The sequence below is a fragment of the Lithobates pipiens genome, unplaced genomic scaffold (genome assembly GCF_037356315.1).
Source record: "Lithobates pipiens isolate NorthernLeopardFrog02 unplaced genomic scaffold, aLitPip1_a1.2 Scaffold_16, whole genome shotgun sequence".
Taxonomy (NCBI): domain Eukaryota; kingdom Metazoa; phylum Chordata; class Amphibia; order Anura; family Ranidae; genus Lithobates; species Lithobates pipiens.
The window spans coordinates 588,079,303-588,105,512 of record NW_027507748.1 but is presented as its reverse complement, the minus strand read 5'-3'; the positions used below and the strand labels follow the sequence as shown (position 1 = coordinate 588,105,512).

General features: G+C 46.5%; 1 protein-coding gene across 4 annotated transcripts in view; it reads left to right on the top strand.

Annotated features, from left to right (window-relative positions):
• Positions 1-26,210, top strand: part of LOC143983794 (sterol O-acyltransferase 2-like) — a 306,186-nt gene that overhangs the window by 159,566 nt on the left and 120,410 nt on the right. For all 4 annotated transcript variants that reach the window (XM_077483882.1, XM_077483883.1, XM_077483885.1 and 1 more), the window contains exons 5-6: positions 11,246-11,353; positions 22,774-23,053. In XM_077483882.1, the coding sequence (XP_077340008.1) occupies positions 11,246-11,353; positions 22,774-23,053 (388 nt within the window). The remainder of the gene's footprint in view (positions 1-11,245; positions 11,354-22,773; positions 23,054-26,210) is intronic.

Below are 26,210 nucleotides of genomic sequence, written 5' to 3'. Positions count from 1 at the left end.
GGGGATCGTGACCGATAAGCGTACTCGCTTAGCTCACGACAGTGTTAACTACCTCACATTTCTAAAAATGAATGAGGCATGGATCTCGGAGGAATTCAACACATGTGACCAGTAGACCATGTATATGTCTATAAACAATTTTTTTAATCGAGCACAGAGACCTTCTTTCTTCATTTGGCTCACTTCCTTGTCCAAAAAAAGCACACCGTACTATATGCCCGTACCCTCCTGTTTGAAGAGGTTGAGCGGTGTCATATTTCTACTGGGGCTGCTTATTATGAGGGGCTCCCACCATCCCTGTGCTGTGCTGACTTCCTCCTGGGGCTGTACCTCTGCTGTGCATATTATGAGGGGCTCCCACCATCCCTGTGCTATGCTCATTATGAGGGGCTCTCACCATCCCTGTGCTGTGCTGACTTCCTCCTGGGGCTGCTTATTATGAGGGGCTCCCACCATCCCTGTGCTGTGCTGACTTCCTCCTGAGGCTGTACCTCTGCTGTGCATATTATGAGGGGCTCCCACCATCCCTGTGCTATGCTCATTATGAGGGGCTCCCACCATCCCTGTGCTATGCTGACTTCCTCCTGGGGCTGCTTACGGTGCAGGTGTCAGTGCTGTATATCACAGTGCTGGTGTCAGTGCTGTATATCACGGTGCTGGTGTGAATGCTTTATGTCACGTTGCTGATGTCAGTGCTCTCTATCACGGTGTTGTTGTCAGATCACTCTATCACGGTGCAGGTGTCATTGCTGTATGTCACGCTGCTGATGTCAGTGCTCTCTATCACGGTGCTGGTGTCAGATCACTCTATCACGGTGCAGGTGTCATTGCTGTATGTCACGCTGCTGATGTCAGTACTCTCTATCACGGTGCTGCTGTCAGTGCTGTATATCACAGTGCTGGTGTTAGTGCTTTATGTCACGCTGCTGATGTCAGTGCTCTCTATCACGGTGCTGTTGTCAGATGACTCTATCACGGTGCAGGTGTCATTGCTGTATGTCACGCTGCTGATGTCAGTGCTCTCTATCACGGTGCTGGTGTCAGATGACTCTATCACGGTGCAGGTGTCATTGCTGTATGTCACGCTGCTGGTGATCATCTCCTGCACCCTCTTCTTTGCCTACCCTGACCTTCCCTCTCCTCCATTGCCTTCATGCTCTCTACAGTCCTGAATTGTCACAACAATTTCACATATAAAAAAAGAATGCTTGTAGTTGTCGATCCCAGATTCACCTCATACATGTGTTATGTCATTGGCCATGTGGTGGGACTATGTTTGCACAGCTATTAATTATTTTGTGGCTGCAAATTTGACCTGTAGGTTTGTAAAGTTCGCCTCCCATTGAAGTCAATGGGGCCCGCCACGAACGTTACGGTTCGTGAACTATCGGCCGCGTTTGCGGTCCGCGTTCGCGAAACGTCCCGTCGGAAGTTCGTCCATCACTATTTACAATAACCCCATCAGTATCACCAGCAAAGCCCCTTCATTATTATCCCATTAACCACATGCCGACCAGCACACAGCGATGTACATCGGCACAATAGCACGGCTGGGCAAATGGGCGTACAGGTACGTCCCTTTTAAATCACGGCATTGTGGGCACGTGCACACCAACCAGAGGGGTGCTAATAAAAAATAAATTAATAATAAAAATGACATAAATCTATCCCCTATTTTGTAGACACAATAACTTTTGTACAAACCAATCAATATACGCTTATTGCAATTTTTTTTTTTTACCAAAAATTTGTAGAAGAACACATATCGGCCTCAACTGAGAAAGAAATGTGTTTTTTTATATATTTTTTGGGGGATATTTATTATAGCAAAAAGTAAAAAAATATTGCCTTTTTTCAAAATTGTTGCTTTTTTTTGTTTTTAGCGCAAAAAATAAAAACTGCAGAGGTGATCAAATATTACAAAAAGAAAGCTCTATTTGTGGGGGAAAAAAGTATGTCAATTTTGTTTTGGGTGCAATGTCGCAACTACCGTGCAATTATCAGTTAAAGCGTGGCAGTGCCGTATCGCAAAAAGTGCACTGGTCAGGAAGGGGGTAAATCCTTCCGGGCCTGTACTGGTTAAAGAAGAAGAGAATGTGCGCTGCATTTCGAGATTTGATAATTTTCCACTTCACGAATGTTAATTCTCCATTAAGAACGCTAGTTTAAAAGACCGTTAGCTTTTGGCTCATTCTTGCTTCCAAGCATGCGTGTTTGTACTTTGTTCTTTTGTCCGACGGACTTGTGTACACACGATCGGAAAATCCGACAACAGACCATTTTCCGCTGAAAATTTTAAAGCCTACCATCCAACATTTGTCCGCAGAAAATCCGACAACAATTGTCCGATGGAGCATACACATGGTTGGATTCTTGCTGGCTCTGTACATTCATGCAGTAATCTGTAGTGCTCAGTTGACAGTGCACTCGCTATGTGGATTGGGGTGCTTGTACATGGTACAGGGCATGCACAAGTACCTAAAAGAGGTAATTTTAAAACTGCAGGCCTTTTGCCTACCTGTACGCTGCAGGGCCGTCTTTAATATTGATTGGACCCTGGGCACTCCATGCAGTTTCGCTCTCCACCTGCTTTGAGACATATAATAAATAGCAGCTAGACTCAAAATCAGTTTACTGAATCAGATCAGGCAGCGATTACGATGGTTGCCAGAGGTTACAGTGTATCGTTACCGTTCACAGATTAGTTGCTAGAGGTTACAATACAAGATTTATGGTTTTTGATTGGTTGCTAGAAATTACTGTACATCAATACTGCTCACTGATTTGTTGCTAGAGGTTAGTGCACATCATTACCGCTTACTGATTGGTTGCTAGAGCTTGCATCACATCACCTCCTCACTGCCTGCACACCACGGAGGAGGAGCTGGTGGGACCCATTAATAGACAGAAAACTCCTAGGGATCCTAGGACTCCTGGGATCAGTGACAGTGCTGGAGGGAAGGGTGGGTGTGTTCAATTTCCAGCATGCCCCTTTATCTCCCCAGTGGGCAGCATTCCATATAGGTGATGGTGGATATGACCTCAGGGGGCATGACATATAAATACTGCCTCTATTTACATATGAATGCAGCTGCTATTTACGTATCAATGCCGGTTATTTACATGTAAACACAGGGTCTGCATGTGAGTCATATGTACACAACAATAGGGCAGAGCTGGGCAGCATTAATAACAGAACGTCACACTGAGATATCAGGACACAGCACGGGACTAAACCCTCAAGGGATGAGGGAATTTAAACTGGGATAGTTGGCAAGTATGAGGCAGCTGCTTTGGGCCCCACAACAATGACAGGACCCAGGGCAGCTGCCCCTTTTGCCCTGCCTTAAAGATGGCTATGTGTACAGCCACTCGCAATAAGATCTAAGTCTAACATATCCATAGTGGAACTGAAGGGTGTTTTAAAGGCTTCAAGAATGCTACTTACAGCTTGGCTAAAAGTTTTGAAAATGCCTTGTTACAGCTTGCTGTCTGCTGTATTCTTTCTCAATCTGAAGCCAACATGTACAGTGCCTAACATAGTGAGTGTGAACTCCTTTGGGAACAGATACTTGTTTGAAGGGTTTAATCTTCTCTGTAAAGCAGTATGGAAAAGAAATAGTATTCTTGAGATCCATCAGCAGGTCCTTTTTTGAAGACTTTTGCAAAAGGGAATAGCTGTAGTAATTACTAAATCAGTTTCACAGATGTAATTAAGTCAGTGTACCCCTCTTTTGGAGGGATTATGAGAAATGGCCTTCCCCAAACAGGATATTGCGCTAAACCTGCAGGTAAATAAGAGAACCAAAACCTTTGCTAAGTGGAAGTGTGGGACTGATAATAATTGGCAGTGCCCCCACCCAGGACAGGGCCTCTGTGTACAGAGGGGATTCCCTTCCTGGGAAATTAACCATTAACCTAATCAAAGTAATTTGGAGAAGAGGATCTACTGCAACTAACATATAACATTAACCATAAGTATATACTGTAAATGCACTCTAGTATAGAAATATTAGAAATAATACAAGCTTTATATAACACTCCTTTCACACCAGGGCGTTTTGCAGGCGCTATAGCGTTAGAAATAGCGCCTGCAATCCGCCCTAAAGAAGCTGCACCATTGTTTGTAGTGTGAAAGCCCAGAGGGCTTTCACACTACAGCGGTGCGCTGGCAGGACGTCAAAAAAAGTCCTGCCAGCAGCTTCTTTGGAGCAGTGAAGGAGCGGTGTGTTTACCGCTCCTCCACCGCTGCTCCCCATTGAAATCAATGGGGCAGCGCTGTAATGCCGCCGGCAAAACGCCGCTATTGCGGCATATTGCCAGCGGTTTTATGCCTTTCGCGGCCGCTAGCGGGGGGTAAAAGTGACCCGCTAGCGGCGGAAATGCGCCGCAAATCCGGCGGTAAAACGCCTCTAAAAATAGCGGCGTTTTACCGCCGACGCTATCAGCGGTGTGGTGTGAAAGGGGTCTAAGAAAAGATTAATAGTACAAACTATACATTCAATGTACAACAGGTATTAATCAGCATAGGGCCCAACAATAGTGCTGGTGGAATTGTGGCTATAATTATAGATACCTCCAGATCAGTGGTGGCTGGTGCTCAAAAACATTTTTTTTTTTGGGGGGGGGGGGAATGAAAAATACTGAAACAAAAACATCAATTTCAGCCACTGTGCCCATCATATGCAGCCAACTGTGCCCATCATATGCAGACTCTGTGCCCAGCAAAAGGAGACACCTGTGCCCATCATATGCAGCCAACTGTTCCCATCATATGAAGCCAACTGTGCCCGTCATATGCAGCCAACTGTCCGAATCATATGTGCCCATCATATGCAGCCAACAGTACTCCATCAATGATTTGCGCTCGCAGTGCACCTTTTTTGATGCCTATTAGAGCCTATAGCTCTAAACAGGTGCTTCAAAAACACCCCCCCCCCCCACTGCTGTAATTTAGGCACCCAGCGCCCGAAAACTGGCCAGATGCCGGAACGGGGGTGGCTACAGCGGCCATGGATAGATTCATGCAATGCATGAATCTATCTATAGTACACAGAGGGAGTGGCTGGAGAGAGGGGGCAGCATCCAAGCGCCCCTAATGGATGCACTGCCACTGCTCCAGATGAATGTTGCAGCAAAACTCTGTTGCAGGGGCGCCTAAGGATGATCATGATGTGGTGTCCGTCTTTGTGTCAGGGACCTAAAGACTAGATCAACGGTGATGTGGAGATGCTCCAACTATTGCACAACCAGCCTGGAATGCAGATTCTCAACAACTGAAACTGTGGTGTGGCACTGGAATTCAGTCACCTATCTATTCTATGTCTTAGTCCCTAGTTTCTAATCTGCAACCAGACTTCGAACTACAGAAGTGGCCATTGAATGCCTAATTTACAGTAGCTCTAATCTATGCTGGTTAAGCTTAGCTACTAAGCTAAAACTAGCTATAGGATCCCAGACCAGAAGGGACAGGGTTAACTTAAATAGCAGGAAAGGTTCACTTACTGTACTACATTGTAATATACAACAAGGTGACCAATACACATGTACACCGTATCACAGATTTAGCCATCTGGTATAGTGCATGTGAGATAACAAGCAGGGCCATCTTTGCAAATGAAGAAGCTGCCCCTGGCCCTGTCCTTTCTGTGGGGTCCAAAAAGCAGTAGCACCACGAGTCCATGCTACCCGAAAATTGGGGCCCCGGTGATGGCACTGCAGAGTGCTCCGGGGACACGGGAGGCAGCACTGTATTCCTGACCTAGCAGAGAAGGGACGGGAGCTCCACTGGCACTCTGACCCCATCCCATGTAGAATGTATGTTCGGGAGGGATCGGCTGTAGTAGGAGCTGAGATCTAAGTGGGAGCCCTGGCCCCTGGACTTCTGAAAGTGCATGATGAGCCTGGCTGGCCAGGTATGTGCTTCCCCCCATAGACTGCCTAACTGCTATCCTAAACCCTGAGCTGTTGTTAAGCTGTGCATTGCTGAAAGGTCTCTGGTTATCTCCTGTAGTAAGTGCGCAGTCTCTGACCATCTCCTGTAATGTGTGCGCAGTCTCTGATCGTCTCCTATAGTATGTCTGCAGTCTCTGACCATCTCCTGTAATGTGTGCGCAGTCTCTGATCGTCTCCTATAGTATGTCTGCAGTCTCTGATCATCTCCTGTAGTATGTCTGCAGTCTCTGATCATCTCCTGTTGTATGTCTGCAGTCTATGATCATTTCCTGTTGTATGTCTGCAGTCTCTGATCATCTCCTGTTGTATGTCTGCAGTCTCTTATCATCTCCTATAGTGTGTGTGCAGTATCTGATCATCTCCTGTACTATGTCTGCAGTCTCTGACCATCTCCTGTAGTATGTGCGCAGTCTCTGATCATATCCTGTAGTGAGTGCGCAGTCTCTGACCATCTCCTGTAGTGTCTGTGCAGTCTCTGACCATCTCCTGTAGTGTCTGTGCAGTCTTTGATCGTCTCCTGTAGTGTGTGCGCAGTCTCTGACCATCTCCTGTACTGTGTGTTGTAACCTGTAAGGGTGGCACAATGGTGTAGTGGATAGCACTCTCACCTAGCAGTCAAAAGGGTCACTGGTTCAAATCCCAACCACAACACTACCTGCCTGGAGTTTGCATGTTCTCCCTGTGCCTGCGTGGGTTTCCTCTGGGTACTCCAGTTTCCTCCCAAACTCCAAAGACATGCTGGTAGATTAATTGACTTCTGTCCAAAATTGGCCCTAGTATATGAATGGGGACCTTGGATTGAGGGTAGGGACTGATGTGAGTGTGCAATGTACAGGGTTAGGGACAGTTGTAGACACACACCCACACTCACTCAGGTTGAACTGAATGGACTGGTGTCTTTATTCAACCTTACTAACTATGTAACCTCTGGCAACCAATTATGATCTGCTGCAGCAAACGGATTTTGAGTCTACTGGCTATTTCTTTGAATGTCTCAGAATGGCGTGGGGTACGCAGTCTCCGAACATCTCTTGTAGTGTGTGCGCAGTCTCAGACCATCTCCTGTAGTATGTCTACAGTCTCTGACCATCTCCTGTAGTGTGTGCAGTAACCTCTAGAAACCAATCAGTAAGCAGAGATTATGTGTTGTAACCTCTAGCAACCAGTCAGTGAGCGGTAATGATGGGCTGTAACCTCTGGCAACCAATTGCAATCGCTGCATGATCTGCTGCAGCAAACAGATTTTGAATCTACTGGTTATTTTTTTTTTTATGTCTCAGAATGGTGGGGGGGGGGGCAAGAAAATGTTTGCACAGGGTCTAATTAATATTAAATAGGACCCTTGCAACAAGGAGACATATACTTCTGTCATCAATCTTTAAATAAATACATATATAAACCCAGAAGCTATAGGCAACAATACTAAACTAATGAATATAGGAACACTTGCCTAGCATCAATGTTTCTAGTCTTGGCTAGCAAACGTTCTTTTTCATGGACAAGACTTTCTCTCTCTCCCTCCACATCCCTCCACATCCTCCTTCTGGGGTTTTTAATTTAACAACCCAAAGACAGGAAGTGTGCATAAGTAACTCTGTGAGCATTAACCACTTGCTGCCCGATAACCATACATTTACTGCTAGCTGGTGGGCGGCGGCACAGCAAGGCTGAGCGAGGTACTGGTACATTGCTCAGCACATGCATGCTGGTACACCCCCTGGAGGGGACAGCGGCACAATCCTATGGATGCTGAGTCTGGTGGACACAGCAGATCATAGTACTTGGTACCCAGACATTGTAAACAGCAGGGGTATCTTGTGATCATTTTGATCAATCATAGCAATCACATGTAAGCAAAACTGTCAATAATAGCTTCCATTGATGACAGCTTACTTACTATTGTGATGCTGTGATCGGCCCACAGCTATCACATGGTACCTGGCACCCTGCACCATGTGATTAACGGTAGCCAATCATAGCATCAAAATGGTAAGCAAGCTGTCATGAATGACCGCCATTCATGACAGTTAAAACCATTGCTAATAACACTGATCATCATCTATGTTATAATAACAAAGTAAAAAAAAATCCCTGATCACCCACTCAAAGTAGTACAGTGACAGTATGAACTACTCTGATGACAGTATGAAAAAAAATAATTATTTGCTTGTTTATATAGCAAAAAATAAAAAAACCCAGTGGTGATCAAATACCACGAAAAGAATGCTCTCTTTTCTGTGGAAAAAAATTATATACAATTAATTTGCACACATTGTTGCTTGACAGAGCAATTGCCAGTTAAAGTACCACAGTACTGGATAGAAAAAAATGTCCTGGTCATTAAGAGGGTAAAACCTTTCGGATGTCAAGCGGTTAAGCAGCACAGCCACTTACAGACAGTAGAGAGCAGCAGATCCTTACATGTGCAAAATTAAAGTGGTATTAATTCCAAAACCCAAAATTTTATATATTGCAGCTTACCAATCATCACATGTGGTGGGTACATTTGTTTCCTTTTTTTATTAAAAAAAATAATAAAAAATAGTTTTCATGTGGTGATCTGAAGAGTAACACCTCCAGTATTAGCGTGCCCCCACTCTAGAAAAATGAACATGGGGGCACATTTGGACAGCACCTTTATCAGTCTGGGGGTAGGGGAGTGTTAGATGTGCTATCAGATTTAAATACAGTAACAAATTGAAGCTAAACTCAGCTCACACTTTATTAACAATTAGGCAGGCCATACACGGTTCGAATCTCAGCAGGAACCGGCCGTGATTTGAAACTTGTGTGGGCAGGTTGAATGATCGATCGATCAACTTGGGTACAACCAGCATGCTGGGTTTTACCTATGATTATTGCTAGTTGCTGCTATAGCCACTAGCAATAATTACTGTCTTCTCCCGGTGGGGACAGCTTCTCCCCCACGACAGGAGAAGACCATAGCATGTGCGGGGGGGGGGGGGGGGTGCTGGGTATGCAACCTAGTGAACCTTAGTGTGCAGGACATGGGGGCCCGAGTAATCCACTGTATTTTATCTGCAGCACTGGATCTGCTCACTGCATTATCTCCCTTGAGCTGGGGGCAGGTGCACTGCGCAGTGTCGATCTGATTGGCAGTGCAAAATAGATTGTATACAGCAGGGGTGGATCCAGGGGGGCTATTGCCCCCCCCCCGTGAATGCAGGTGAGTGAGTGGGTGGGCGGCTCCGCAGGCTGGTGGCTCCGCGGTTGAGCGAGCGGGCGGTCCAGTGGGCGGGTGAGAAAGCAGGGGAGAAGCTGGGCGGCTCGGTTGGTGAGCGGGCGGTTGGCCAATCAGGGAGCTAGCGGGCGGGGGAGCAAAGAGATGACATCATCTCTCACCGCCCGGCACCCTCCCTGCATCCCTGCAGTTCTGCCCTCACTGTGCAAGCAGCCACGGGCAGCAGAGAAATTACATCATCTCTCTGCTGCCTGACTGGTAATCTGCTGCCTGACTCTGGGATACAGCAAGAGACCACCTTAGCAGGAGAGTGACACAGCAAGAGACAATTGTAGCAGGCACGTGACAATCCGCAATGTATGACAGGTGACGTGGCAAGTGCCAATCCGCAACGTGTGACAAGCGACGTGGCAAGTGACAATATGCATCTGGTGACAGGTAATGTGGCAAGTGACAATTCGCAAGGGGTGGCGGCGTGGAAGAAGAAGACGAAATCGGGAGATGATGACCCCGGGAGGAGATTATTTTATGTCTTTTACACTCAAGATTTTTAAATACCATCCAGCCCTTCAAGTGGCCTATGTTGTGTAGGACTTGTCTTCACCCTATGATATGCCAAAGTACCATGGCGTCAATATGTATATGTGGTTTTTAGCATACCTTGCTTTTATGTGATTTTGTGTATACACTTTTTGTCATTGAGTATGCTGTATATGATCTCTCAAGGTATAGTAAAATGCTCTTTGCAAGGACTGTTTTTTGGTATACATCTATCATTTAAAGTCCAAAAACTCCTCTTTTTTGTCAGATATTATATAATAAACTATTATATTATATAATAAACTCATACAAACAATACTGCTTTATATCTTATGTGCCTACTATATATAGTGATTGGCCTCATTCAAAGTATCCCTGATCAAAATTCTCTTTCTTTCTGTCCAAATTTGGGGACATTCTTATTTAATAAAGGACTTGTCAAAAACTGGCTCTTGTAGTTAGTTAACATTTCACAGTTTTTTTGGTGAATGGGTAGTGGTACGATGTACCCGATACCCATTTACATGGGGGGGAGAGGCAGAATCTGGTAGGCCCCCTTGTTAATGGGGGCTTCCAGATTCCGATAAGCCCCCCAGCCCACAGCCCCCGACAACCACCGGCCAGGGTTGTTGGGAGGTGGCTCTTGCCCTTTTTTTTACAATTTTGGCGTGGGGGCTCCTCTCTGAATCCATATTAGATCCGAAAGGCCTGGTATAGACCTGTGGGGGAACCCCTTGCCTTTTTTTTGCGATTTTTATTTTTTTGCTGACATCAGTTGTTAAGGCCATGGTGGCTAGCTTTCCAGCCCCCTGCTTAGCAACCAGCTATATACTGTGTGTTTACAGTGCATTTTAAGAGAAAAAAAACAAAAACATAAAATGCATGCAACAATACATACAAAATGCGGGTTTAAAAATGCACTGCAAAATGCTCCTTAAAAACGCATCAAGCACAGCCACATAGATGTGAGACCAGACTTATGGAAACCTTGAATATATGAATTCTTGGTAAAGATGTAGAAATTGCATTGCTTTGTATTGTAGATTTGTGAATAATAATTGCAGATCAGTACACATTTATATGTAGTAGATGGTTTAAATCATATACTAGTTAATCCATGGTTGGTCCCATAGGTGTGTGCAGCCTATTACATTAGCATGTGCAAAACACAAACACATGTGTGTGTCTACACGTGTGTGTCTACACATTTATCTCCCTACTGGCACAGTGAAAGAGAAGTGTGTAAACACTACTTCTCTTATGGCAGAGCCGGTAAGAGAGAAATCTTTACCATTTTTCGATTGCCACACAGAGCAATAATGCTCATGCACACGGGGGGATTAGGGTGTGCCCAGGCACAGCTGGCACACCCTGTGTGCACACCTATGGTTTGTCCCCTTTGAAACTTAATTCTCGTATTTTTCGGTTATTCCTATGTGCTCCATTCACCTGTTTATTTAGTCCAGAGAATGTGGCATTAGTACAGTCCGCTACAGTATGTCTAGTAAATCCATTAACTGTGTTGCATCTTCTTTCCTTTTTCTCTAGTGACTTGAAGGATGTGGGACATTTCCAGATCATTTACAACATATTTGTGGCTGCCTTCTGTGTTTTTATAATTAGTAAAGCAGCTGTGGATATCATTGATCAAGGGAGGTTAGTGAAATCCTCAAATGTCTAATATCTCCATCATTTTAAATTTTCCTGTGATTTTTCAGAAGATGGGATTATTGTATGTGAAACTGGCCCTGTACTTCTGAAGGTTCTTCAGCTTCCTCTGTCCTCTGAGATTACTGGATTGTGATTGCCCTAAAGCAGGGGTAGGCAACTTCAAAGTAGAACTATAGGCAAAACTTTTTTTCATTTTAGAGTGAGCAAGGGGGGTTATAACCCCTGTCAGATTTTTTTTTCACCATCTGTGTCCCATTGTGGAGATTTCCCTTCACTTTCTGTCCCAAAACCAACCAGGAAGTGAGAGGAAACCCCTGAAAATTAAGGGAATACCTTGGGGACCGCCATGTCACCAGAACTAGCGTCCCCATTGAAATATTTTCTCTCTCGCTATTTTCTCAAGCGTTCTGATCCCTCTCCATTCTATCCTAAACTAAAAAAGAAAAAAGTTTGCCTTTAGTAATACTTTAAAGAGATGGAGATCTACCTGAACAACATGGAAGAAGTCAAAGATCACTGGGAACTGTGTTGTCCAGTGTCACCTCCTCACACCTGTTTTATACCTCTAATTGCCATGCTTCTGTGTCGCAATTGTGTACATTTCACGGCAATCATAGTTTTAAATCAGGTGGTGAGGAGGCAACATATCGCCTCCTCACCAAATGCCAAACACACTCTGATTGCTTTTCAGAGGAGCAGCAGTGCCTGCTGCACTTGTGAATGAATCCTTGCATTCCGCAGCAGCACCTTTAGGGCTCGTTCACAGGTAAATGTGGGGGGTGGTAAAACTTTGCAGTTGAGTTTACCGCCCCCAATCACTATTCCCTTTAGCTGCTGAGGCAGCAGTCAAAGGTGTGTACACACCGCAGCAGGAATTAAGCCCCCTGTTGCCTTTGGTGGGTTCTACCGCCTGCCAATCATGACCCATTCAAGTAAATGGGGCCACTCTGTAAGCGAGCCACAACTGCATGCTTCTGCAAGGTCAAAGGGGTTAAAGCAAGTGGTGAGAAAGCAATACAATGCTGCCTGCTTTAAACCCTTGTTTGCTGTACTGCACAAGGTTGCCAGGCACTTGCAGAGTGGCCTCGTTCACTTGAATGGTTCATGCTTGGCAGGTCCTACACCCACCAACCATGACAAGGCGTGTAACTCCTGCTGCGGCTGTAACATGTGCACACCCCTAGCCACTGCAATTAAAGGGGGTCCAGTTGGGGAAGGTGTGGTAAAAACACATCTTCACTATGGGGTTTTGTAAAACCCCAAAATGTAAATTAACACTTACTGTTCTGAGCCCCCTATAAGGCTGCTTTCACACTAATGTGGTGCAGTTTTCATGCACCGTGGGTACAGCACAGTGCATTTGTGACTTTCCAGGGTTAGCTGCATTTTGCCATAGACTTCTATTATATCCTGCAGATGTGGTGGACTTTCTGAAAGTACACCAAAACTCCTGCATTCAGGAGATTTGGGAGACATTCAGAAAGTGCACCAAACCTGCAGGATATAATAGAAGTATTTGGCAAACCAGCAGGAAAGCTGCAGGTACACTCTGTAAATTGCAACGCATCAGTGTGAAAGCAGCCCTATACTATTATGCCCAGTGTATTGCGTCACACTGACCTGAAGATCACATCTTTCCTACTACTGGCACCACACTGAAGACCGCTAGCCAGGATAAGAGGTGGAGAATGCAATTGGTATCACTCCGCATGGGACAGGAGCCAGCACTACAGATTATAAGGGATTTTGCCCCCTACTACACATCCAACTTTACAAGTACTCTCTCTGCATTTGTGACGGACTGGGGTTTATATGGTCACAAAACAGACACCCCAAAGCAAAGTACATATTCATTTTTTTTTTATATTTCTAAACATGGCCCTTCTATTCTATTAATAACCAGTAGATGGCAGAGAAGGTACACAAACAGAGTCTATATAAGGCCACACACCATGTGACTGGAAATTAAACTACTTCCAGCCATAAAGTCAGTGGTCATATCTCATGCTGTTTGTGTGATTCTTTGCAGGTATGTACTCTAAATTGTTCCTAATCTGTATTAACCTGTGATAGAAAGATTCCTAAACATCTTGAGCAGATGCAGAAAAAGTCTCAGCAGATTTTATGCTATAGTTTTGCTGTAATTAGAAGTTTAGAACAGCATGTGTCAGAAACAAGTGAAAAGTGCATAAGAACATGAAAATACTGCATTAGTCAAAACAAATGTCTATGATAAACACTAAACCTTTCTAAATAGGTATATTTAAACCTGATTTATTGTAAATTGCATAGATTTATAGAAGCACATGTTTTCTGTTATTTAATATAGAGAAAAAAACCTATTGTATGTAAAGCTTATGTATTGCATCATACAGACATGCAATGTGCACCATCTAGTGGTTAAAAAAGAGTACTACCATGAAAATATTTGTATTAAAGCAATGCATTGCTAGTATGATTATTGCACACTTAAAGTGTACCAGAGAGATAAAGATAATTATCTATAACACTGAATAACAGGGATATATATGTTATTAAATTTAGTAATGTTCATTGTTGTAACTACGTTTTAGAATACTTTAGTTAAAATCTGTATTATATATATTGTTAATGGTTATAAACATGTGACTATAAAAATGTAAAAGATGTATTGTTATGTAAAAATTAAAAACTACTTCCAGCCATAAAGTCAGTGGTCATATCTCATGCTGCTTGTGTGATTCTTTGCAGTCCACGCCAAGCTGATCACCTTATCTCATCGCGTCTACAATCATCGGCTCTCTTAATTCCCATTTTGAGGCCGGTAACACATTGCACTCTGTTTGATGCTCTGGGATGGTGGGTCAGAAGCCCGGACTGCGATCTATTAGTCACCTGTCCGTGATCTACTGGTAGATCACGAAACAACAGGTTGCTGACCATTGCTCTAAAGCATAGTAATGTTTGCATATCTGTCTTTCCAGTCTGTAACTTAATTTATATGTTTTATGATGATAAAGACATTTCATACAAAATTATGTTGTTTCTTGACTATGACTGTGTAATTATTACAGGGTCTATATTAGGAAAAAGAGGTAGAGAAGGCGCTTCTAAGTGCAGTATTTAGACAGTTTATTTGGCGGACGCATTAAAAAACATGAGATGTAGATGTATAGCGGGCCCACCTGACAATCACAATCTGAGACCAGGTTCCTGCCCCTGTGGCTCCGAGTCACCTTGCCAGCAGTGATGGGAGAGATACAGTGAGCTGATTAGGAGAGCCTACCTTGTTTCACTGTGTCCCCCAGACGGCAGGTTCTCCTCCTATTGTCAGATGAGCCTGCTATACATTTACATCTTCTAAGTGTTTTTTAATGTGTCAACCAAATAAACTGTCTAAATACTGCACTTAGAAATGCCTTCTCTACTAGTGATGGCCGAACGGTTCGCCCGGCGGTCGTTTCGCGGCGAATTTCCGACATTCGCGGTCCGCACGTTCGAACGCCTTTTTCCGTCGTTCGCCGCGGCGGACTTACGTGTTTAATGTATACAAGAACTTTAACCTTTGGTGACACGTTTATCATGTGATACAGGACAGCCAATTGAGACATGACAGCACATGGACACTTGTACATTCCCCCTAACCTATAAATACACCCGATCCGGTGGCCATTTTACATTCTTTCTTCTGTTAAGATAGGGACAGGTTCCTGTGTGGAGTAGGGAGAGATAAACCACTAGCTATTTGGTACACAAAAGTTCTTTTCAGGACTGGTATAGGTGTTAGGTGTTGATAGGTTTGCTGTGCTGCTGATTCTTGCAGCAGCCTGAGTGTCTTTTGTTAGTTTAGAGAAAGGGAAAGGACGGTGTATGCTACAGGGACAGCCAGATTAGTCTTTCATCATCATCATCATCATCATCATCATTAGCTGTTACTATCAAGGTCCACAAAAGAGCTGTTCCAGTAACCACTAATCGTTCTCTTTTTTTGCCAATTTGTATAGGGACAGGAAGGAAGCAGTGTTGTCAGGCAGTGAGGGTAATTTTAAAGACTTGCTGTTATTATTAGTTCCACAAAGGTTCTTTTCAGGACTGGTATCAGTGGTACAGTAATAGGCTTGTACATGTATAATATTCTTTCTTCCAAATATAGAAAGGATATTATACTTGACTGCTGCCCTTCTGCTGCAGTCTGCTAAACATTCACAACTCACTTGTTCCACAAAAGTTCTTATAAGGACTGGTAACTTGGTATAGGGTGCTACGGTACATAGGCTTGAGTGCGGTACAGTCTGCTGTTCTGTAAGGACCGCTATCGGTCCACAATAGATAGGGTTGACGTGCACCACTGCTGACCGCTGCCCTATACTGCAGCAGTCCTTCAGCGGTATAGGGACTGACGTACAGTCTGCTAATCACTAACACACAACCTGCTTGTTCCACAAAAGTTCTTATAAGGACTGGTAACTTGGTATAGGGTGCTACGGTACATAGGCTTGAGTGCGGTACAGTCTGCTGTTCTGTAAGGACCGCTATCGGTCCACAATAGATAGGGTTGACGTGCACCACTGCTGACCGCTGCCCTATACTGCAGCAGTCCTTCAGCGGTATAGGGACTGACGTACAGTCTGCTAAACACTAATACACAACCTGCTTGGTCCACAAAAGTTCTTATAAGGACTGGTAACTTGGTATAGGGTGCTACGGTACATAGGCTTGAGTGCGGTACAGTCTGCTGTTCTGTAAGGACCGCTATCGGTCCACAATAGATAGGGTTGACGTGCACCACTGCTGACCGCTGCCCTATACTGCAGCAGTCCTTCAGCGGTATAGGGACTGACGTACAGTCTGCTAAACACTAATACACAACCTGCTTGGTCCACAAAAGTTCTTATAAGGACTGGTAACTTGGTATAGGGTGCTACGGTACATAGGCTTGAGTGCGGTACAGTCTGCTGTTCTGTAAGGACCGCTATCGGTCCACAATAGATAGGGTTGACGTGCACCACTGCTGACCGCTCACCTATACTGCAGCAGTCCTTCAGCGGTATAGGGACTGACGTACAGTCTGCTAATCACTAACACACAACCTGCTTGTTCCACAAAAGTTCTTATAAGGACTGGTAACTTGGTATAGGGTGCTACGGTACATAGGCTTGAGTGCGGTACAGTCTGCTGTTCTGTAAGGACCGCTATCGGTCCACAATAGATAGGGTTGACGTGCACCACTGCTGACCGCTGCCCTATACTGCAGCAGTCCTTCAGCGGTATAGGGACTGACGTACAGTCTGCTAAACACTAACACACAACCTGCTTGGTCCACAAAAGTTCTTATAAGGACTGGTAACTTGGTATAGGGTGCTACGGTACATAGGCTTGAGTGCGGTACAGTCTGCTGTTCTGTAAGGACCGCTATCGGTCCACAATAGATAGGGTTGACGTGCACCACTGCTGACCGCTGCCCTATACTGCAGCAGTCCTTCAGCGGTATAGGGACTGACGTACAGTCTGCTAAACACTAATACACAACCTGCTTGGTCCACAAAAGTTCTTATAAGGACTGGTAACTTGGTATAGGGTGCTACGGTACATAGGCTTGAGTGCGGTACAGTCTGCTGTTCTGTAAGGACCGCTATCGGTCCACAATAGATAGGGTTGACGTGCACCACTGCTGACCGCTCACCTATACTGCAGCAGTCCTTCAGCGGTATAGGGACTGACGTACAGTCTGCTAATCACTAACACACAACCTGCTTGTTCCACAAAAGTTCTTATAAGGACTGGTAACTTGGTATAGGGTGCTACGGTACATAGGCTTGAGTGCGGTACAGTCTGCTGTTCTGTAAGGACCGCTATCGGTCCACAATAGATAGGGTTGACGTGCACCACTGCTGACCGCTGCCCTATACTGCAGCAGTCCTTCAGCGGTATAGGGACTGACGTACAGTCTGCTAAACACTAATACACAACCTGCTTGGTCCACAAAAGTTCTTATAAGGACTGGTAACTTGGTATAGGGTGCTACGGTACATAGGCTTGAGTGCGGTACAGTCTGCTGTTCTGTAAGGACCGCTATCGGTCCACAATAGATAGGGTTGACGTGCACCACTGCTGACCGCTGCCCTATACTGCAGCAGTCCTTCAGCGGTATAGGGACTGACGTACAGTCTGCTAAACACTAATACACAACCTGCTTGGTCCACAAAAGTTCTTATAAGGACTGGTAACTTGGTATAGGGTGCTACGGTACATAGGCTTGAGTGCGGTACAGTCTGCTGTTCTGTAAGGACCGCTATAGGTCCACAATAGATAGGGTTGACGTGCACCACTGCTGACCGCTCACCTATACTGCAGCAGTCCTTCAGCGGTATAGGGACTAAGAGTTTTGTCACAGGGTCATTTAAAAAATGACATGCAGAGGAAGAGGCAGGCCCTTCCGCAGGGGTGGTAGGGGTAGGGCAGGAGCAACAGGCTTGAGCCAAAGTGGGAAGTTGCAGAAGGTGCGTTCAATTACTTTAAAGGATGCACCAGACTTGGTTGAGTGGCTCGCTCAGCCTTACTCTTCTGCACCCTCCTCATCCTCTCGATCTGCACCCTCTTCTTCACTCTCTGCTATGTGCACCCCCAAAGACACTACCACCAACAACACGACCACCACCACCACCACCACATACCTTCCGCTTGAGTCACTGGAATTATTTTCCGATCCATATCAAGAGGACATTTCTGATGCGCAGCCACTCTTGGTATTGGATCAGGAAGAGGAGGTAGCAACAAGCGCTACTCAGCAGTCTGACGCCAGTACCCAGATCAGCCCAAGGAGGAGGTTGGTCCCCGGTGTTGCTGCCTACTCTACTTATAGCGGTGGGGAAGGTGACGTTGATGATGACGTGTCTAGTGATGTCACGTGGGTGCCCACAAGAGAGGAAGAGGAGGGGAGTTCAGAGGGAGATATGGACCAGCAGATAGGGAGGAGAAGCAGCAATGACTTACATTGCACAGCAGGGACAAAGCAGACTGCAAATGTATCAGGAGCGAGTCATCGACCATGTACGGTCACATCTGGCGCTCCCAGGACACCGGCACATGGCTCCGCAGTGTGGGCTTTTTTTAACGTGTCCGCTGCTGACAATAGCGTTGCCATCTGCAATCTTTGCAGTCAACGCGTTAGTCGCGGTAAGCCCAATACTCACCTAGGGACGACCGCCTTAAGAAGGCACATGAGCAGCCATCACCGAGCCCAGTGGGAGCAACGGAACACACAAAGCCACACTGCAGGCTCTCACCGTCCAGCCTCGTCTTCTACTTCTCCTTCTCCTCTCTCCTCACAATTGTCCTCCACTCCACCTTCCATCACGCCAAGCTCACATTTTTCTGCAAAAAGGCAGGCTTCCGTGGGCCTAATGTTTGAGCGTAAAAAAATGATGACGCCGGATAACCCTCTTGCCCAACGGTTGGCGGCTGGCTTGTCAGAACTCATAGCCCGCCAACTACTGCCATATAAACTGGTGGACTCGGAGGCCTTTCGCAAATTTGTGGCCATTGGAACACCACAATGGAAGGTCCCAGGAAGGAAGTATTTCTCAGAGAAGGGCATCCCAGAGCTATATGGCCATGTTCAGCGGCAAGTGAATGTATCTCTGGCACACAGTGTCGGTGCCAAGATACATCTGACCACAGACACGTGGTCTAGCAAACACGGGCAGGGAAGGTATATCAGTTTTACTGCCCACTGGGTGAACCTTCTGACGGCCGTCAAGCATGTAACCCGTGGCACCCGTGTAGATTTGGTTTTACCGCCACGGATTGCATGCAGGCCTGACTCTTCTTCTCCTCCTCCTACTCCATCCTCCTCCCTCTCCTCCTCAGCTGCCTCCTCCTTTTCCGCTGCTAGCGTCTCTTCCACTGCACCGCCCAAGCTCCCCAGAACCTATTCCACATGCCAGGTGAGACGTTGCCATGCCGTGCTGCGTCTGTTGTGCCTGGAAGCAAAGAGCCACACTGGCCCGGCACTCCTTTCAGCTTTGCGTTCACAGGCAGATGAGTGGCTAACACCGCTCAATTTGACAGTTGGTAAAGTGGTGTGTGACAACGGTGCCAATCTGCTTAGCGCATTGAAACAGGGCAAAATCACGCACGTGCCGTGCATGGCACACGTCTTAAACTTGGTCGTGCAGCGATTCCTTGTCAAATACCCTGGGGTCCAGGACATCTTGCGGCAGGCAAGGAAAATCTCGGCCCATTTCAGAAGATCTTACACGGCCATGGCTCGCCTTGCTGACATTCAGCGGCGACACCATCTGCCGGTCAGACGTCTTATTTGCGATTGCCCGACGCGATGGAACTCAACCTTCTATATGCTTGATAGGCTGCTCCAGCAGAAACGTGCAGTTAACGTCTACCTGTATGAACTCTGCGAAAGAAACGGTTCTGGGGAGCTGGGTTTTTTTTCACCGCGCCAGTGGCTGCTCATGCGCGACACATGCAGACTTCTGCGGCCATTTGAGGAGATCACCAAACTGGTCAGTCGCAGCCATGGCGCCATCAGTGACATGGTACCTTATGCCTTCTTTCTGGAGCGTGCATTGCGTCGTGTCATTGATCAGGCTGTGGAGGAGCAGGAGCGGGAAGATGAGGAAGTCGCAATGCTGGATGAATTCCCAGGGGGGGCTACTCTATCTGAGACAAGTCAACAACAGGAGTCTGATGAGGAGTCAGAGGAGGATGGTGCCGGGGCGGATGAGCAGGAGCAAGAAGAGCATGCTTTAAACCTTTCTGGGATCCCTGTTGTGCGAGGATGGGGAGAGGAGAATGAAGAGGACGACATTATCCTGGATGATGAGCAGGAGCCAGGCCACCACACCGCTTCCACTTTAGTGCAAATGGGGGCCTTCATGCTCCAGTGTTTTAATAGGGACCCCCGTATAAAAAGCATGAGGGTCAAGGACCAGTACTGGGTGGCAACGTACTTAGACCCCCGGTACAAACACAAAATGGCGGAAATGTTACCGCCGTCGCAGAGGGCTGTCAGAATGCAGCACTTCCAGGCCTTGCTTCGAGAAATGCTGCATTCTGCTTTTGCGTGCGCTGGCAGAGGAGCAATTCCCACTCCCAGAGAAGGATTTGCGGGTACCAATCCAACAGCGCCTGCAAGAAGAGGCCGGTTTGAAGATGTGTTGGTGACTTCGGATATGAGGTCATTCTTTCAGCCGACCCATCGACAGGTGTCATCCGGATCCAGCATCAGGGAACGCCTAGACCGTCAGGTGTCCGACTACATTGGGTTAACGGCCGATGTGGACGCTCTGAGGAGTGATGAACCCCTAGACTACTGGGTGGGCAGGCTTGACCTCTGGCCAGAGCTTGCCCAATTTGCAATCGAACTGTTGGCTTGCCCCTCATCCAGTGTCCTGTCCGAAAGGACGTTCAGCGCAGCAGGGGGGATTGTGACCGATAAGCGTACTCGCCTAGCTCACCACAGTGTTAACTACCTCACATTTCTAAAAATGAATGAGGCATGGATCTCGGAGGAATTCAACACATGTGATCAGTAGACCATGTATATGTCTATAAACAATTTTTGGAATCAAGCACACAGACCTTCTTAATTCATTTGGCTCACTTCCCTGACCCAAAAAAGCACACCGTACTATATGCCCCTACCCTCCTCTTTGAAGAGGTTGAGCGGTGTCATATTTCTACTGGGGCTGCTTATTATGAGGGGTTCCCACCATCCCTGTGCTGTGCTGACTTCCTCCTGGGTGTTCTTATTATGAGGGGCTCCCACCATCCCTGTGCTGTTCTGACTTCCTCCTGGGGGTTCTTATTATGAGGGGATCACACCATCCCTGTGCTGTGCTGACTTCCTCCTGGGGCTGCTTACGGTGCTGCTGTCAGCGCTGTATGTCACGGAGCTGCTGTCAGCGCTGTATGTCACGGAGCTGCTGTCAGCGCTGTATGTCACGGAGCTGCTGTCAGCGCTGTATGTCACGGAGCTGCTGTCAGCGCTGTATGTCACGGAGCTGCTGTCAGCGCTGTATGTCACGGAGCTGCTGTCAGCGCTGTATGTCACGGTGCTGCTGTCAGCGCTGTATGTCACGGAGCTGCTGTCAGCGCTGTATGTCACGGAGCTGCTGTCAGTGCTGTATGTCACGGAGCTGCTGTCAGCGCTGTATGTCACGGAGCTGCTGTCAGCGCTGTATGTCACGGAGCTGCTGTCAGCGCTGTATGTCACGGTGCTGCTGTCAGCGCTGTATGTCACGGAGCTGCTGTCAGCGCTGTATGTCACGGAGCTGCTGTCAGTGCTGTATGTCACGGAGCTGCTGTCAGCGCTGTATGTCACGGAGCTGCTGTCAGCGCTGTATGTCACGGTGCTGCTGTCAGCGCTGTATGTCACGGAGCTGCTGTCAGCGCTGTATGTCACGGAGCTGCTGTCAGCGCTGTATGTCACGGAGCTGCTGTCAGCGCTGTATGTCACGGAGCTGCTGTCAGCGCTGTATGTCACGGAGCTGCTGTCAGCGCTGTATGTCACGGTGCTGCTGTCAGCGCTGTATGTCACGGAGCTGCTGTCAGCGCTGTATGTCACGGAGCTGCTGTCAGCGCTGTATGTCACGGAGCTGCTGTCAGCGCTGTATGTCACGGAGCTGCTGTCAGCGCTGTATGTCACGGAGCTGCTGTCAGCGCTGTATGTCACGGTGCTGATGTCAGTGCTCTGTATTACGGTGCTGCTGTCAGTGCTCTGTATCTCCTGCACCCTCTTGTTTGCCTACCCTGGTCCCTGACCTTCCCTCTCCTCCATTGCCTTCATTAGCTCCATAGTCCTGAATTGTCAGAACAATTTCCCAAATAAAAAAAAAATGCTTGTAGTTATCGATCCCAAATTCACCTCATACATGTATTATGCTATTGTCCAGGTGGTGGGACTACGTGCTACCCCCTAATAATTACCCCGTGGCCGCAAATTCGACCTAAAGGTTTGCGAAATTCGCCTCCCATTGAAGTCAATGGAGCCCGCGGCGAACGGTCGTTTTCGCGAACGTTTGTGTCCGTTCGCGTTTCGCGTTCGCGAAACGTCCCGTCGGAAGTTCGTCCATCACTATTCTCTACCTCTTATCTCTTTGCCAGCCTGAGTCAGTTCTACTCTTTAGAACTGCTGCTCCAGTGCCAGGTTTTAGTTTCCACATTTCCCTTGGATTCTATGGTCCTACCTATACTGAGACAGGATCCACTGGTCAGAAGTGACCTATGTTCCGGGAGGGGGTCTATATTACTTTTTTTTTATAAGGATTCAGTGTTTTTTTATTATAAATTTAGCACAAAAACTGTGAGAGTTTAGCTACAGTATATGTATACAATATATTACAACTGAAATGTAACTGATTCCAGTAATTACAGCTTCTGCTCTCTCTCTCTCTCTCTCTCTCTAGGGTGGTTGACCCCAACCTTCTCATTTTTACCTTTGGACAACCTGGCACAGTTGCTTGGTCCTGGATCTGTCTGTTTACATATACACTGTTAGTGCCTTATAAAGCACTAGTCTTTTGGGGGTCTTTGTATCCCAAATCTAATCACAAAATCATGTTGTCTGCCTTTGTAGGAATACTCCTACTTGTGGGTCATACATGTGTCCTTTGTATTTTCCCCGTCTATGTGGTAAAACATTATCAGCTGCCACCAGCTTCAGGTTTCATTGTCACCCTAGAACAGGTGAGTTCTGTAAATAGTAGTGATTGTCATATGGGTGCTAAAACTAAATGCCACCTGGAATAGTCTTTGACAAATGAGAGCTGTGGAAGGTCTCCTTTAGTGTTGTACTTACTTGAGTAACACTTTCCACAGAGGACATACAGTATTAAGGCCTTGACTAATGCTGCTGTTCATGGAGGACTGAGAGGAATGTATTACAGTGCAATTCAAAAGGATGGTGCAAAAGTAAATCTGACTTATTAATAACGGAGTGAACCTAACACAACTCTATTAACATGAAAAGACACATTAAGGGCTTGTTTATACTCAACTTTTTGAAGTTCTTTGAATGCTAATCAAAGCACCTGTCAATAAATAAAATAGTAATTCAACAAATACAGGTGTATAGAACACCTAAATATAACACCAACTCAGCGCCAGTTAAGTCCTGCAAAACATCAGGAGCAGAAAAACTGTAATAAGATCTTTAAAAATATACAAAAATATTTGAAATGACAATAGCTAGCAGCCGTTTAAAAAAACCATAGAAAATGTCAAACCTTAGTTAAAATATTCCCAGTCTAAATGCTGAAAACAGTACTACTAAAACAGCAGTTAATAAATGGGGAGTGAAATAATCAGACAGTTCAAACTGAGAAAATGGTTCTGAGTGTAGACTCCAAGGAATAGACAGAAAGTGCACCTGTCACCAAGATACAATCCACCGCGTGTTGCACACTCCCCCTGGGGGTCACACTCACCAGACTCCTCTGGGTAAATAGGCGTCCTATTTCTTTTCTTACATCAGGGGACACAGAACCGTAGTACTTACTACGTGGGTTATATCGGCTTAGCAGGTGCTGGACACTGGCACGCCCCTTAAGGCGTGAACTTCCCCATATAACTCCTCCCACTACTGGGAGTCCTCAGTTTTTTCGCCAGTGTCTAACCGGTGTTTGGCACGTGTAAGGATGTGTGTACTGAGCTCCACGGGGCAGAAATCCTTTGATACAAGCCAGCCATCCTGACTGGATCCATTCTGATGTCTCTGTAATGGACTAAATGAACGGTAGCCGGGCCTCGTCATCCGAAGACACGAGGTTTTGCTTGCAAATGCTTTTAAGCTGGGCCCTGGGATCCAGTACTTTTTGGTAGTAAGGCCAATAAAAGTTTACTGGCAGGGTCTTCTCACAGGTCCAGGATTGCGGGATTACCTGAGTGTACCCTTGTTCCTGAAGGTTTCCTTTCAAGGTCTCGGAGCCTACCGTGAAGGGCGAAGATTGGTTTTTTTATCTCTGATAAAGCCCTGCGGTTAGGAAAGGTAGGGGAGATTTTCTGCAAGGAATCTCTCCTTCCATGTATTATGTTGTCATGTCTATGTGTTACCACTGGAGGCTGTAGTGAGCAGTCACCATTCTGACGCTGGAAACAGCAGAAGCTCTCTCTCTCCTCTCCGTTCAAGCCAGCTCAGGCCCTCAGGTATGAAGGGGGGTCTGATCACTTCCTGGGCCCCCAGAGTGGTGTTTTTTGTTCCTTTGTATGCCAGCCCACTGCCTCTTTTTTCTTAGAAAAATAAAAAATAAAAAAATAAAATAAGGTTTTGTTTTTGGGGCAAAACGCGGCCGTTTTACCCCCCCTGCCGCTGTCCACCATGTTGCCGGAACTCATACATTTCCCTAGTTGAAAGGGGAAGGGGGGGTGTTTTCGCGCGGGGGGCATGGCTAAACTGCGTCACACGCCGGCCACACGTTGAGGAAGTATTTTAAGCTACACAGGCAGAGCTGCAGTCTGGCGGTGGAGGGACAGAGCAGAGTGGTTGCTGGTAAGGATGTGTGTACTGAGCTCCACGGGCAGTAATCCTTTGATGCGAGCCAGCCATCCTGACTGGATCCATTCTGATGTCTCCGTAATGGACTAAATGAACGGTACCCGGGCCTCGTCATCCGAAGACATAAGGTTTTGCTTGCGAATGCTTTTAAGCTGGGCCCTGGGATCCAGTACTTTTTGGTAGTAAGGCCAATAAAAGTTTACTGGCAGGGTCTTCTCGCAGGTCCAGGATTGCGGGATTACCTGAGTGTACCCTTGTTCCTGAAGGTTTCCTTTCAAGTTCTCGGAGCCTACCGTGAAGGTGCGAAGATTGGGTTTTTTATCTCTGATAAAGCCCTGCGGTTAGGAAAGGTAGGGGAGATTTTCTGCAAGGAATCTCTCCTCCCATGTATTATGTTGTCATGTCTATGTGTTACCACTGGAGGCTGTAGTGAGCAGTCACCATTCTGATGCTGGAAACAGCAGAAGCTCTCTCTCCGTTCAAGCCAGCTCAGGCCCTCAGGTATGAAGAGGGGTCTGATCACTTCCTGGGCCCCCAGAGTGGTGTTTTTTGTTCCTTTGTGTGCCAGCCCACTGCCTCTTTTTTCTTAGAAAAATAAAAAATAAAATAAATAAATAAAAAGGTTTTGTTTTTGGGGCAAAACGCGGCCGTTTTACCCCCCCCTGCCGCTGGCTGCCATGTTGCCGGCACCCAAACATTTCCCTAGTTGAAAGGGGAAGGGGGCGTTTTCGTGCGGGGGGCAGGGTTAAACTGCGTCACACGCCGGCCACACGTGGAGGAAGTATTTTAAGCTACACAGGCAGAGCTGCAGTCTGGCGGTGGAGGGACAGAGTAGAGTGGTTGCTGGTCAGTTTGGTGACACAGGCTTTTTCCTTTTGTTGACAACATTGTACTGTATAGCTAGGACTAATAGCAGTTATTGTACTGTACTATAGCCTAGCAAGTGTTGCATTCTTTTGCTCGTAGTGCCTCTGCTTTGTACTGTAAGCTATGAGTGGCAACGGGGCCAGGAACTCCTCTAAGGGTTCTAGGGGGTCACAACAAACTAAGACCCTGTCCAAAATAATGTCTTCCTCTTTTGAGAGTGTTGCAGCCGGTCAGATTGAGCCGTCGGGGGAAGCTGTTATTGCAGTCACTCAAGAAGCTTTAGCCCCTGAGTATGTCACATGTGAAGTGTTGTCCTCTACCATTGCTGGCTTAGAGAAAAAGCTTTGATGCAATTTTATCCTTTCAGAGAGGGGTTAAAGTAGATCACCTTCAAGTGCTCCAGATCCTCCTCTGGAGGTTCAGGATGCCAGGGATCAGGCAGATTTTCCTAGAGATATGGAAGATACTGGCTTATCCTCTTCT